Here is a 16,279-nt window from a genome sequence, read left to right as displayed (position 1 = left end):
CAGCACTGATGTTGGTGATGTAACTCGACACACCTCTAACACTGGCTCCAGGGGATTCCATGCCTTCTCCTCACCTTCTCAGACACCTGCATTCATGTATACCCACTCATGCATAGATACACACAGATGTACATTTTCAACGTCTACTTGTGTTTAGGTTAGATGTGTTTGTTTTGTTTAATCTTTGACATTTAGTGGTATGTGATTGTATACATGTATGTGTGTGGGGGGGTGTGTGTACACATGTGTGTATGCCTAGAGCACATGGGTGGAGGTCAGAGGACAACCCTGTGGAGTTGTTTCTCTCTTTCCACCATGAGGTCTGGTGATCCAGCTCACACCATCTGGCTTGGTGGCAAATGCCTTCACCTGCTGACCCATATTTCCAGCCCCACCTTTTTTTGAGACAGGGTCTGATGCTCCTTAGGCTGGCCTCAAACTCACTGACTACATAGCTAAGTATAATCTAGAACTCCTGATTCTTCTGTCTCTAATTCCTGAGTACTCAGGATTAGAGGTCTGTGCTACCTTGTCCTGCTACAAAGAATATTTTAAATCCATCATTTGTTGAATCCATAGATTCAGAACATGCAGGTCTGCAAAGGCAGCTGTATGCTAAAAACTGTAAAACTGGTGGCACACACCTTTAATCCTAGCACTTGGGAGGCAGAGGCAGGGGGATTTCTGAGTTAGAGGCCAGCCTGGTCTATAGAGTGAGTTCCAGGACAGCCAGGACTACAAGAGAAACCCTGTCTCAGACAAAACAAAACAAAACAAAACAAAACAAAAACAAAACAAACTGTAAAACTATGGCAAAAGAAATTCAGAATGATAGACTGCTTGTATTCAGGGACTGGAAAGATTAGATCAGTGAACAGGCAAACTACTCAAAAACAGTCTAGAGACTCAATGTAATTCCCGTCAAAATTCCAATAGAATTCTTCACGAACACAGAACAATCTGGAAAGCTTATGTGGAGCTACAATAACCTCAAACTTCCAACAAGTCTTGAGCAATATAAACAAAAGTGGAGGTATCACATACCTCATCTCAAAAGGCACCACAGGCCACAGAACCAACACACATAGGTCCAAGAGAGTTCTACAACAGAGAACCCAGAAACAGAGATTTATGGCCAGTTGACTTTTGCAAAGATGCCAAAAACACAGAAATGGAAAGAATAACCTCCTCGCTCTAATAGTGTGGGAATCTTGAATCATATGCAGAAGAATAAAACTGGGTCCTTACCTGGTACAAAAGAATCACTCACAATTGATTGAAGAATTAAAAATAGGAGGTGACATTGCCCAGTGGGCAAAGGCACCTGCAGCCAAGCATGACTACCTGGAACCCACATGGTGGAAGGCAAGAGTTCCCTCAAGCTATAGTGTGTGTGTGTGTGTGTGTGTGTGTGTGTGTGTGTGTGTGTGTGTGTGAAAACACACAGAAAATATACCAGCAAAAATTTCAACATAAGTCCAGTGTGGTGGCATATACCTTTAATTCCACCACTTTGAAGGCAGGGCACAGGGATCTCTGTTAATTCAAGACCAGTCTGATCTACACAGTGAGATCTAGGACAGCCAGAACTATGTACAGACTCTGTCACACACACACACACACACACACACACACACACACACACACACAGACAGAGACAGAGAAAGAGAGAGATTTTTTAAAAAAGAAAAACAACAACAATCTGGATTTCAGAGATGGCTCAGCAATTAAGAACACTTACTGCTTTTGCAAAGGACCCCAATCCAGTTCCCAGCTGACACTGGGTGCCAGTTGCTGCTTATAATACAGATGCAGGGGATGCAATGCTCTCTTCTGGCCTCTGCTGGTACCCACATATGCCTCTGCCTACTCAAACACACATACATTGACACACACCATGTAGGGGAATGTTTCTGATGCTTTGATTGGGAATCTGTGTTACTGACACTGAAGGTTCTCTCCCCCAATTGTTTTTTTGATCTATCAGTAAAGATGCCAGTGGCCAATGACTGGGTGGAAAGAAAGAGATGGGACGTGCAGTTTTTCGAAGTCGAGGAGAGAGGAAGAGGAGAATCAAGATACTGGTGTGTGGGTGGGGAGACCGGACAGATTCAGAGCTACAGGGAAAATGTAGGCAGAAAGACAAAGGAGCCCGAAAGCATCTTGGGCAGCAAGGCCAACGGGCTTCACAGAAGGTGAGAAGCAGATTTAGAGGTGTTGAGCTAGGACTGAAGGTAAGGGCATGCTAGCCACGGGAGGCTAAGAGTGCCCAGCTGTTGAGCTAAAAAGCATATTAAAGCCGGGCAGTGGTGGTACACGCCTTTAATCCCAGCACTTGGGAGGCAGAGGCAGGTGGATTTCTGAGTTTGAGGCCAGCCTGGTCTACAGAGTGAGTTCCAGGACAGTCCGGGCTACACAGAGAAACCCTGTCTCAAAAAACAAAACCAAAAAAAAAAAAAAAAAAAAAAGCATATTAAAGATATGCTAATGTGTGTGTGTATTTTATCTGAAGACCCAAGATAGCTCCTAGACTGGTGGACACATGTGTCCAGCCAGGAACACAAGCCGTGTAGACAAAGCTACATGCTACATGTACAAATAAAGCAAATAAGTAAATAAGAAGACTCTCTCTCTCTCTCTCTCTCTCTCTCTCCCCACACACACACATTCACACCACACGCACACACATGTGCACATATGCACACACAATTCACAATCATGAATAAGCAAACAAATAAATGTAACTCAGACAATCTAGTGCACTAAGAACAGACCTCCTATATGGTCTAGCAGCCTACTCCATTATGGATACACAACTAAACAAAACAAAATCAAGACACGGGAGAGATTCCCGCTGGCCTGTGTTTATTGCAGCACCATTCACAGTGATGGAGATAAAGAATCAATTGATGAGTCTTATCAAGATGAAGAGACAAAGAAAACACAGTATATAACCACAATCTAACACTACTTAGCCTTTTACGAGGAGGACTTCTGTCATACATAACAAGACAGGAGAACCTGAGCACATCATGCTGAATAATTCAGGCACAGAAGAACACTTAGCAACAGAATCTCATTAATGTTTTCCCAATATCTAATTCACCCAGAGTGTAGCACAGAGATTCCATCCACAGAGCCAATTAATTAATTATTTAATAGGTAAAATAATAAAATACAAAAGCCGCACTTGCAGGTGTAGGTAGGGCTGGAGGAAGAGTGATTGGAAGGAGGGGATGGGAGGGCATGAGTCTCAGGCAGGAGGGAGCTGCAGTGACTGCCTGCTTACAGCGTGGCACTTAGGACTAAGGACAAACTATTGGGTGTTTCAATTTCATTTGTTAATTTGGAAAAAAATATCATATAGTTACAGGACCGACTTGTTTGAAGTTATGGTTAACGTTTCAAGATCAAACAATAAGTATGCTTCAAAATAAAGCCTAAGAACAGACTCAAACGTGAGAATTAAGAATAGCCATCTATCCAGGCATGGTGGCACAGACCTGTAGTCCCAGCATTCAGGAGGCAGGAGCAGGTGGAGCTATGTGACTTTGAGGCCAGCCTAGTCTACAGAGACAGTCCCAGGACAGCCAAGGCTCTTATATAGAAATTGTCTGAGCCGGGTGGTGGTGGCGCACGCCTTTAATCCCAGCACTTGGGAGGCAGAGGCAGGCAGATTTCTGAGTTCGAAGCTAGCCTGGTCTACAGAGTAAGTTCCAGGACAGCCAGGGCCACACAGAGAAACCCTGTCTTGGAAAAGAAAGAAAGAAAGAAAGAAAGAAAGAAAGAAAGAAAGAAAGAAAGAAAGAAAGAAAGAAAGAAAGAAACTCTGTCTGGAAACAACAACAAAAGCCCAACCAACTAACCAAAAAACCAAAATTCTATCTTAAAGCACTTCTGCGGGCCAAAGACTGGACTGAGTTTTAAAAATATTATTTTTGCAAGTGGAAAGATGGGTCAATGGTTATGAGCACTTGCTGCTCTACCAGAGGACCCAAGTTTGGTCCTAGCTCCTAAGTCAGTCAGCTCACAACCACCTGTTGTGGACCTGGCCTGCAGGTCCCTGCACTCACATCCATGTATACACACAGAGACACATACTTAAAAAAAATAAAACTGTATTTTTTTTAATTGGGGGGCTGGAGAGTTTGGCTCAGTGGTTAAGAGCACTTGTTGCTCTTGCAGAGGACCCAGATTTGGTTCACAGCATCCACATGGTAGTTTACAACTACCATAACTTCAGTTGTTAGGGATCTAATGCCCTCTTCTGACCTCCAGGTGTGGGGTTGGAGGCATGTAGTGTACCTATGTACTTGCAGGCAAATCACTAGTACTCATAACAAAATGAACAAATGGGGAGAAGAGACTAGGATGTAGGAGTAGCTCAGAAGGAAAGGGCCCTGATTGCTCTTATAGAGTATCCGGGTTTGATTCCCAGCACCCACCTGGCCGCTCAGCTCAGATTTCAGGGGGTCTGACACCCTCTTCTGTCCTTAGAAGGTACTGCACACATGGTACACAGACATACATGTAGGCAAAACACTCATCCACATAATATTTTGTAAATATCTATTTTTTTTTCTGAGACAAGGTTTCTCTGTATAGCTCTGGCTGTCCTGGAACTCACTCTGTAGACCAACCAGGCTGGCCTCCCAAGTGCTGGGATTAAAGGTATGCACCACCACTGCCTGGCTAAATGTTTATTTTTATATGTCTCTCTGTGTGCAGTGTGTGTGTGTGTGTGTGTGTGTGTGTGTGTGTGTGAGAGAGAGAGAGAGAGAGAGAGAGAGAGAGAGAGAGAGAGAGAGGATTAGTGTGAGTGCTGGTGTGAACAGTGTTTAGGTGGAGGTCCCAGGTCTTCCCCTTCCACACTTTGAAATGGGGTCTGTTTGGCCCTGCATGTGCCAGGCTGGATGGCTCACAAGCGGTTTCTCTACCTCAAGTTATGACACGCTACTGCACCCACATGGGCTTCAGAGGCCTAAGCACAGTTCCTCATATCTATGTCCAGTACCTTACGCACTATGCCACTTCCACAGCCAAGGGTTTCTGTTCCTCAAATGTGCCAAATGTGGTCTTTCTTCGGAGTCCTGTATGTGTTCCTTGGCCCAGAACAGTCCCTCCCTTCCACCCATTTTGACTATTGCCCTTTCTATGAGTCCTATGCCTTAATGTTGCCTTATTTGCTGGGCTTTCCCTCACCCTCCCACCACATTCCTCGTAGGATGTGTCCCCGCTGTCTTTCATGTTCCCACACCATCCACGGCTTGCTTCATCTGTTCCTCCTGTCTGTCACCATCAATGCTGTAACACTGGCACTGTAACATGAGCTCCATAGCAACAAGAATGTGCTCTGCTTCTACTCAAAGCAATATCTGCCCAGAAATAAGTGCACAATACATCTAGAAAATACTGCTTGTTCAAATGTCACCTGGGGACGGGGAAAGCAGGACACTGTAAAAGCACACTGCTTGGGTGGCAATCGCCTACCTTATCCTTGTATTCTTTCTCATGGGTTTTCTTCCAGAGATCCCAGTGGTGGTCCAGGGTAGGCTCTCTCTGCAGGTGCCCCATTACTACAGAGCACAACAGGGGCACCCAAAACAGCCATCTCCTTCTGTTTAAGGGAAGGGCACAGAGGAAACATAGCCATTAGCTGTATGTATTTTGATCACATAGTTCTCTTTCATTTGTTTTTATTTATAAAGATACGTCACTCTGCAGCCCTGGCTGAGGTAGCCCAGGCTACCCTTGAATCTGTAGCAATCTGTCTGAATCCAAATCCCAAGTGCTGAGACTACAGGTACAGGTGGATGTTGCAATGTATCCTCAAAAAGTCTTCTCAAAAGAAAGGAACACAGTCCTGCAAGTTAGTGAGACAGGTAACTTCCTGCAATGTTCAGGATGAAGAAGGAATTAACTACAAAATACTGTAATATTACTTTTAATACTTTAAGAAGGGCTCTTCAACTGGGCAGTGGCATATGCTTTTAATCCCAGCACTCAGGAGACAGAAGCAGGTGGATCTCTGAGCGTTCACGGGCTAGCCTGGTCTACATAGTAAGTTCTAGGACAGCTAGAGCTATGTAGACAGATACTGTCTGAACTACAACTACTACTACCCCCAGAAATTTTCCTAATGGGGATGGAGAGATGGCTCAGTAGTTAAGAGGCTGCTCTTGCAGAGGACCTGGGTTTGAGTCCCAGCCCTCATACTGTAGCAACCAACTTTCTGTGGCTTTAGTTCCAGAGAAAGGTGTTGCACTCTTCTGGTCTCCATGGGCACTGCATGCATTTGGTACACACACACATACCTGCAAAGTACCCATGCACATAAGACAAAATAAAACTAAAAAAAAAGAATTTTTCCAAACAAACATAGTTACAAAGATAAAATTAAGGATTTTAAAAAACAAATCTACTTAAGGAGTACTCTCCTTCCTCTCTCTCTCTCTCTCTCTCTCTCTCTCTCTCTCTCTCTCTCTTTTCCTTCCTTCCTTCCTTCCTTTCTTTCTTCTTCTTTCTTTATTTATTTGTAATGGATATGAGTGCTCTGTCTGTCTGTATTCCTGCATGCCAGAAGAGGGCATCAGATCACATTATAGATGGATATGAGCCACTATGTAGTCACTGGAGATTGAACTCAGGTCCTCTGGAAGAGCAGCCAGTGCTCTTAACTGCGGAGTCATCTCTCCATCCCCCCCCACCCCTTCCTCCTTTCTTAAAGAAATCCACCTAATGAGGACATGTGTCTATCTTAAGTGATATTTAAATATTTAAATCACCACAACATAGTGTGTGTGCATATGGCAACACTACACAGTACCTCATTAATATATATAATTGCTCTCCTTATATCAGTTAAAATTTAGTTTCAAAAATCAGCCAGGTACAGCGGTGGATACCTATAGTCCCGTTGTAAGAAGCCAAGACAGGAGGACTGTTTCAACAAGGCCTGTTTAGGCAACACAGATCTCCAAAATCAACAAATAGGGCTGGGGACATGGCTCCACAGTATGGTGCTTGCCTGGTACAAGCCCTTGGCCTGAACGTGAACACCAAAGTCAATACCAACAACCAAGCAACTCAACTCTCTCTATCAAATAAGCGTTCGCTGGCCTTTAGAGAAAGCTAAAGGACAACTCAGCTCTTAGATTTTTACACCCTTGGGTTATTTTCCTTTTTCACATTTCTCCCCAATAAATCAGATATCTGTTTCAAAGGAGATACCTGAAAACAGGTTTCTCAACAGGTATAGCTCACGTTTCTGATCCCAGCTCTCAGGGGGCAGGAAGAGTACCATGAGTTTGAGACCAGCCTGGTCTTTATATCGAGTTCTAAGGCAGCCAAATTTAAGAGGTGAGACCCAGTCTCTAAAAAACACAGCTGGTGCCCATTCTGTTCCTATATTTAACAGACATTCAGTAGTCGCCTTAAGCTGGATTTATTATTATTGTTGCTGTTATTGTTTTGTTTTGTTTGCTGTGCGTCCCTGGTTGTAGCTGGCCTCAAACTCAGAGATCCGCCTGCTGCCCCTGCCCCTGCCTCCCTGCCTCCCTGCCTCCCTGCCTCCCTGCCTCCCTGCCTCCCTGCCTCCCTGCCTCCCTGCCTCCCTGCCTCCCTGCCTCCCTGCCTCCCTGCCTCCCTGCCTCCCTGCCTCCCTGCCTCCCTGCCTCCCTGCCTCCCTGCCTCCCTGCCTCCCTGCCTCCCTGCCTCCCTGCCTCCCTGCCTCCCTGCCTCCCTGCCTCCCTGCCTCCCTGCCTCCCTGCCTCCCTGCCTCCCTGCCCCTGCCTCTCTGACCCTGCCTCTGCCTCCCCAGTGCTGGGATTAAAGGTGTGAGACACCACTGCCCAGCTGAAACTGAATCTTTTTAACCATGTGAGCCTTCAGATCATGCTTCAGAGTAATCCAGGTTTAAATCTCATTGTAGAGATTTAAGCCAACAGGAATCTCTCAAACAGACTCTTTCTAATCAGAAAAACAAGAGGTGAATGGGCGGCATGATTTTTGTTTTCAGCTTACTTCCTGAAAGCAAAGATTTAAAAACCCGCCGGCCTAGCTGATGAAAAGACAGAGAATGTTTAAGAGCATATACGAACAAAACAAAAAAAGCAGACAGTACATACATGGCAGTGTGGGCAGGAGTCCTCATGGTTACCCTGAGGTGTGGTGCTCACTCCAAAAATGTCCCAGGCAGCAGGAGATCGAAATGACTCTAAAAAGAAATCGGAGCTTGTCACATGAAGCATCTACTATGAGGAAGTGAACTTTCATTTCGGTTTCATTTAAAGACTTAACGAGAACAGCTGCCTCGGGCCCTACCCTTCTCACCGTGGGGTTGCATAGGTGCAATGAGCTGCCCAGGGATTCCCTGGCAGAGGCTGTCAATAGAATGACCTCAGCGGAGAGCAGGACCACGTTCCCCAACCCTGTGTCATGTTGGTGGTCCATTTCATTCACATCAGTTCTGAGATGGAAACAGTTAGTTGTAAAGGCATTTGGATCAGGCTCCTCAAATCTCATCTCCCTTCGTGATTCCCTAGGAAACCCTGTCTTATCCTTTAACACAAGTCATATATGACTTATTGTGTCTAATACTCACTTGGTTGTTCCTTTGTTCTGGTTCAAAGTATCACGCACCCCCCCCCCCCACACACACACAGTTATACAATACACTTATACACACAGGTCTACCACACAGTTATATCACAGTTATACACACACCTTATCTCACACATTCACACACAGTTATACGCATACATTTATCCACACATACAGTTATCACACACATACTCACAGTTAATCTCACACACAGCTAAACACATACAACACAGTTATCACACATTTATACACACATGTACACAAGCACACATATACACATATATAGTTACACACACAGTTATCACACACACATACTTACCCACACAAGAATATACACCCAATTGCTACTGTGGTCTTTTAGGCGTAACTGGGGTAAAATGAACGATTATTTTTTAAATCTGAATCATAATTAATCACCAATGAAAATGGGCATCTCTCCCACATTTTTGAGCACTGAGTTTTCTGAGAGTTGCATTTTCAATTATTTTGCTCATTTTTCTAGTGTATTTATCACTTTTCTTGGTGATCTGCAGGGACTGGTTTTTTACTGTGTTCTAGCTAGTGATCTCTGGTGGTGGTGTACACTCCGAGCGCCTTCCCACAGTACTCCATCTTTTTATTTTGCTTATACCTATTGTTTTCTTTATTGAGAATTTAAAATGTTGAACTAGAACATTTTAATCTGGCAAGGTATAGTGGACTATGTCTGTAATTCCAGAATTGGTTGCAGGAAGATCAAGAGTTTGAGGCCAACCCAAACCACATGAGACTGCTAAAAAGCAAGCAGGGATGGAGAGATGGCTCAGTGGTTAAGAACACTTGCTGCTTTTGTTGAGGCCCCAGGTTTGTTCCCCAGAATGCATGTGGTGACTTACAAGCATCTGGAGGATCCAATGCTCTCTTCCGGACTCCTCAGACTCCAGGTATCCACATACGTTCAGGCATTCACACATACATGGAAAATACAAATAAGTAAATATAAAGCTAAAGCATGTATGTGGAGGCTCACCAGGAGGATCGCCAGAAGGGTGAATGAGGTTAGCCTGGGCTATACAGTACATTTTGGGACAGACTGTCTCAAAAAAAAATCTTGTTTATCTAAAAAGATGCAAACGTGTAAAAGTGGAAATATGGCCAGAGATAGCATGGCATGCCTACAATCCCAGCGTTTTGGAGGCAGAGGCATGAAGATCAGGAGTTCAAGGCCAGCCTTCACTACCTTGCTAGTCTTAGGCCAGCCTGAGTTACATAAAACCTCATCCTCAAAACGTAAAACAAGAAAGCAGTGAGATAAGGAACTCCTATGAAACTATTACTCTGTTTCAACAATTTCCTGCAACTGCCAACTTGTTTCATTTATCTTCTCATTACCCAGATTACTTTGAAATAATTCCTAGCTATTATATGTAATATGTTTTATAAAGTGTTTATTGTTTTTTACATTTATTGTGTGTGTGTGGGGGGGGAGAAATCTGTGTCATAGTGTGCATGTGGAGGTCAGAGGACTACTTGAAGATCCTTTGCTATAGCCGTGTGTGTTCTGGGGACTGAATTTCAGCTTGGCAGCAGTGCATTTGCTTGCTAGCCCATCTTGTGGACCCTCGTGTGTACATTTTTAACAGATATGATAAAGAGGCACAGGCACAAACCATGATGACATCTAACCTGAACACCAGATTTTTAAATGCATATATTTTTCTTTTTGAAAGATTTATTTTACTTTTAATTATGTATATGTGGATGTCTCTGTGTAGATGTTCACATGAGTCCAGATGTCTGTGGAGGCCAGAAGAGGATGTCTGATCCCCTGGAGTTGAAGTTATAGGTGTCTATTACCCTTCTGAGGTGGGTCCTAGGAACTGAGGTTCTGTGCAGGAGCTGCACATGCTCCTATAACCGCCATCTTGGCTGCCCCCCCCCCTTTTGTTTTTTTTCAGACAGGATCCCCTGTAGCCCAGACTTTTCCTGACCATACTATGTAGCAGAATCTGGCCGTGAATTATTGATCCTCATGTATCCATCTGGAGAATTTCCCACATTACAAAGTTTACTCCTTCATGTTGAGTATGTCTAAGGCTCCACTGCAGTTCAGGCTGACTTGACTTTCTTCCTTCCTTCCTTCCTTTCTTTCTTTCTTTCTTTCTTTCTTTCTTTCTTTCTTTCTTTCTTTCTTTCTGTCTGTCTGTCTGTCTGTCTTTCTTTCTTTTTTTTTCAAGACAGAATTTCTCTGTGTAGCCCTGGCTGTCCTGGAACTCACTCTGTAGACCAGGCTGGCCTCGAACTTAGAAATCTGCCTGCCTCTGCCACCCAAGTGCTAGGATTAAAGGCGTGTGCCACCACTGCCGGGCCTGACTTGACTCTCAAAGATTCTGGAAGCTCTCTGCAGTTTTTTTAAAGTAAAGTTTTGTTTTATTTCATGCATGTAGGTGTTTTGTTCACCTGAGTGCAGTGCCCAAAGGGTCTGAAGAGGATTTCAGATCTAGAACTGGAGTAACAGACTCGTTTGAGCTGTCATATGGGTATTAAACCTGGGCCCTCTGGTAGAGTAGCCAGTGCTTGTATGCACTAAGTCATCTCTCCAGACCCCTTTCTGCAATTTTTTTAAAGAAACTGTAGTATTCAAATAGATGGATCCAGTAATGATATTCACAGAAGTGCTGACACAAAACAAGCCCAGGGCCACAGAGGCAGATTGGGAAATCACTGCTCACAGGCGACAGACAGGAAGTACAAAGGGAAGATAATTGTGGAATCCACAGAGACCACAGCACACAGTCTGTGTTCTTCTCTTGTGTGTCTGGGTGTTTTGCTCTCATGTGTGTGTGCTTGTGTGTGTGCAGGGGTGCATGTGTGAGCGTGTGCACGGAGGTCCATGGACAACCTCCAGTGCAATCCATACAAACACTGTGCTCCTCCTCTGAGTTCGTCTCCCATTGACTGACTCACCAGTGAGGCTAGATTGCTGGCCAGTGAGCCCCAGAATACCACTACTTGCCCCTGAGCATGGGATTATGAGAGCATGACACCGTGCCCAGAGCGTTTACTTGGTTTCTGTGGTCCCATCCCAATTCCTATGGGATACATAGGTACACACTTCACTGCCTGAGCCCTACAGACCTAATTTTATTCCTTCTTTGTGTGGGGGGATAGGGGCTTTTAGCGTTGATTCCCTCTATATACACTTACACACCCTAACATACATGGTTCATTTTCCTTGGTGTGAAATGAGCATTGTCTAGGGTTTCTATTGCTGGGATAAAACACTATGATCAAAAGCACGTTGGGAGGGGAGGGTGTATTTCTGCTCCTAGTTCCACAGTACAGTCCATCTCTGAGGGATGCCGTGGCAGCACTGGGAAGCAGGAGCTGATCGAGGCCATGGAGGAGCACTGCTTACTGGCTTGCTCAGCTTGCCTTCTTATAGTACCCAGTACCACCAGCCCAGGCTAGCCCTGCCCACAGTGGGCCGAGCCCCCCCCCACCCCCCAATCCATCATCCATGAAGAAGATGCACCACAGGCAGGCCTACTGCTCTGCTCTGCTGCAGGCATCTTCTCTGTTGAGGTGTCCTCTTCCAGAATGATTATAGCCTGTGTAAAGTTAACAAAAAATCAGGACAAGGGTGAAGAAATTATTTCTACCAAGATAAAAAAATGTAACATAAGGTCTGGTGACACGTGTCTATAATTTTATGCTTTGGGAGGTGGAGGTAGGAAGACAGAGATTCAAGGTCATTCTTGGCTACACAGTGAGTTCAAGACCAGCTTGGGCACATGAGACCTGGCTGAAGAAGGAAGAGAAAAAAGATGGGGAAAAAATTTCATATATTTTGATCATGTTCTCCTCATGATCAAAATTATTTATTTGTGTGTGGTTTAAATAGACGCACAGTGCACGTGGGCCTGTGTTGAAGCGGGAAGAGGACACTGACTCCCTCAGAGCATCCTGGGGGGAGTGTCAAACGACCCTCTCACAGGGGTCCCATAAGACCATCGGGAAGCACAGATATTCACAGTGTGACTCATAACAGTAGCAAACTTACAATTATGAAATATCAACAAAGATAATTTTATGGTTGGGGTCACCACAACATGAACTATTAAAGGGTCATGACGAACATGAACTATTAAAGGGTCACGACATTAGGAATGTTGAGCACCAGTGCCTTAGAGCTAAAGTTGTAGGCTTCTACACCCAGCGCACGCATGGGTGCTGGGGTCTAGATTCTGTCCCGCAGGACTGCTCACCAAGCCCCTGGCCGCCTCAGCTGACTTCCCAGCACCTGCAGCAATCTTTATTTATTTGTTTCTTATTTAAGACAGGGTCTCAGTCTGTAGCCCAGGCTGGTCCTGCCTCAGCTTCTCAAGAGTTGAGTGTGTGTGTGTGTGTGTGTGTGTGTGTGCACGCACATGCATGTGTTATGCTTACAGAGGTCAGAATAGGACACCAAGTATCTTGTTGTATCACTCTCTACCTTATTCCTTTAAGACAACATCTCTAACGGAGCCTGGAACTAGGCTGACAGCCTGCAAACTGAAGACATTGGCCTGTTTCTCTCCCAGATTGTGCAGGGATTACATTCCCAGCCTGGCTTTTCATGTGAAGCTGGAGATAAAAGTTCAGACCCTCGAGCTTGTGCAGAAGGCATTCTTCCTGGTTTAAGGCTGTTCCCCACAGCCTGGTCCATTCTCGAGCACTTTACTCAGTGTAGAACAGACTTCCCTGTAAATTCCATCTTTGCTGTAGTCATGCTGTCTTGGGGCCGTGCACCTTGCTGGCATTCTTGCCTCTTCCTGTCAAGACTGTCTTCCTCCTTCCTTAATGTCTCTCCAGAAAATTCACATGAAGAACTCGCAGGAAGCCTCTCCCTTGATGACCTTGCTCCCCTTCCTCATCTGTGATGTTGTGAGCCTGACAGACTGAAGCCCAACGTTGGACCTTGTTCCACACAGTGTCATTTCATTCCCCCAGACAACTTAAAAACATATAAAATCTGAAGTGGCTCTGGGAGTACAAAGTGTGATCCCAGCACCTGGGAATTGGAGGCAAGAGGGTGGGGAGAAGGGTGGGCAGAGAAGAAAGGAAAAGGATCATTCTGGAACATTCCATGGCAGCAAATTGGATTTTGTACAGTAGATTCCCCTGAAATGGTGCACGCCGACTTACTCCATGTTGATTTAACTAAAGTGTTGATTTAACTAGAAGTGTTGCCAGGCAGGACACTAGAACATGGTGCTTTGTCAATGAGAAACAGTTCCCAGAACGACTCGGAGGGAAACAAAAGCAGAAAGAGGAAGCCTCACTGCAGGGCCACTGCTGCTCTGTTCTTGAGAACTTTTGAAATCATCACCTCTCTGCTTCATAGCCTTGGAACAGCTGCTTCAAGTTTTTCCTGAGGAACTTTACTTAATTTTAAAAGACTCTCATTTTCTTTTTTCCCCTTGGAGGGAAAAGAGCTTTTTTCCACTGGTACATTTAAAGTTCCCCAGCTACAGGGTAGGACCAGTTCAGGACAAGGGCCACTGCATTACACAACACTCAGAGGATCTGAACAACTTCTTCTTCTTCTTCTTCTTCTTCTTCTTCTTCTTCTTCTTCTTCTTCTTCTTCTTCTTCTTCTTCTTCTTCTTCTCCTCCTCCTCCTCTTCCTCTTCTTCCTCCTCCTCCTCCTCCTTCTCCTTCTCCTTCTTCTTCTTTTTTTTTAAATTGGATATTTTATTTATTTACATTTCAAATGTTATCCCCTTTCCCAGTTTCCCTCTGCAACCTCCCTATGCCATAATCCCTTACCCTGCTTCATTGAGGGTGCTGCCCACCCACCCACTCCTGCCTCACCACCCTAGCATTTCTACACTGGGGCATCAAGTCTTCCCAGGACCAAGGGCCTCCCTTCCCAATGATGCCAGATAAGGCCCCTTCAGCTCCTTCAGTCCCTCCTCCTACTTCTCCATTGGGCTCCATCGGATGGTTGGCTGAGAGCATCCACATCTGTGTTGGTCAGGATCTGGCAGAACTTCTCAGGAGACAGCTGTATCAGGCTCCTGTCAGCATGCACTTCTTGGCATCCACAGTAGTGTCTGGGTTTGGTGACTGTATATGGGAAAGATCCCCAGGTGGGGCAGTCTCTGGATGGCCTTTCCTTCAGTCTCTGCTCCACTCTTTGTCCCTGTATTTCCTTTAGACAGGAGTAATTCTGAGTTGAAATTTTGGAGATGGGTGAGTGGCCCCATCCCTCAACTGGGGGGCCATGCCTAATTTCTGGATATAGTCTTGACAGGTTCTCTCTCCCCTTTGTGGGGTGTTTCAGCTAATGTCATCCTCATGAGGTCCTGGGAGGCTCTTGCTTTCCTGGCATCTGGGACTTTCTGGTTGCTACCCTCAGTTTCTGATCCCCCATTACTACACACCTCTGTTCAATTTCCTGACCCTCTGGATCTGAACTTCCTGTTCATTTTCCTGTCATTTGAAGAGTCTACTTATTAGGTAGGAGGGAAGATATAAAAAAAATAGAAAAACTTGTACAATTTTAAAATATTACAATTAAACACAAGCTGGTCTCCCATAAAAAACATTTAAAAGAGTCTGAATTTTCAGACAGTACAATGGCTACTTTTTATCTCTGTTAATTTATTCAATTGTACGGGAATTTAATAACAGGCATTATTTTCATAATAAAATAGCTCACTTCCTACCCTTCCTCCAAGAAACACACGGAAGAGGGGTGGAAATGCAGCTGGCTTAGCACAGAGGACTTAGGAAGGGTAACTCGGGAGGTCTGGGGAGCCACACAATAGTTAGGAATATTTGTTCTGTGACAATGAAGCCCTGAGTCTGTATCCCAGGCCCTATGCAACTAGCCAGGTGTAGCCGCATGTCTTTGTAACCCTAGCATTTCAGGATGAGGACACATGGATCCTAAGAACTTGCTGGCCAGCTAACCTAGCAGAAATGGCATACTTCTGGCCCACTGAGATAAACTGTTAGAAGAATATGGTGGATAAAGATAGAGGGAAGCACTTGGTGTCACCCTCTGGCCTCTGCTTGTGCATGAAGGCATGCACCTACATATTACAGTTACACACATGTAATGCATACACGTGCACCTACATATTATAGTCACACACATGTAATACACACACACCTACATATTACAGTCACACACAAGGAACACACACACACACCTACATATTACAGTCACACACATGTAATGCACACACAGGCACCTACATATTACAAGTCACGGCCGGGAAGTGGTGGTGCACGCCTTTAATCCCAGCACTTGGGAGGCGGAGGCAGGCGGATTTCTGAGTTCAAGACCAGCCTGGTCTACAGAGTGAGTTCCAGGACAGCCAGGGCTACACAGAGAAACCATGTCTTGGAAAAAAAAAAAAAAAAAAAGCAAACAAACAAACAAAACATATTACAGTCACACACAAGGAACACACACACACACCTACATATTACAGTCACATACATGTAATGCATACACATGCACCCACATATTACAGTCACACACATGTAATGCACACTCGTGCACCTACATATTATAGTCACACACATGTAATGCATACACACGCACCTACATATTATAGTCACGCACATGTAATGTATACACAGGCACCTACATATTATAGTCACACACATAACGCATACACACGCACCTACATATTACACTCAC

The 16,279-nt window shown here is 44.8% G+C and overlaps 1 protein-coding gene across 1 annotated transcript in view; it reads right to left on the bottom strand.

The window, feature by feature from the left end:
- Ctss (cathepsin S) overlaps positions 1-8,265 on the bottom strand; it is a 29,306-nt gene extending 21,041 nt beyond the window's left edge. The window contains exons 1-2 of the mRNA XM_034500881.2: positions 8,127-8,265; positions 5,491-5,617 (exon numbers count right to left, since the gene is read on the bottom strand). Coding sequence (XP_034356772.1) covers positions 5,491-5,617; positions 8,127-8,152 — 153 coding nt within the window. The 5' untranslated portion in view covers positions 8,153-8,265. The remainder of the gene's footprint in view (positions 1-5,490; positions 5,618-8,126) is intronic.
- Positions 8,266-16,279: the final 8,014 nt, after the last annotated feature.

The sequence above is a fragment of the Arvicanthis niloticus genome, chromosome 4, assembly GCF_011762505.2.
Source record: "Arvicanthis niloticus isolate mArvNil1 chromosome 4, mArvNil1.pat.X, whole genome shotgun sequence".
Classification (NCBI taxonomy): Eukaryota; Metazoa; Chordata; class Mammalia; order Rodentia; family Muridae; genus Arvicanthis; species Arvicanthis niloticus.
The sequence above is the reverse complement of the archived record's forward strand: the minus strand, read 5'-3'. Positions and strand labels throughout refer to the sequence as shown.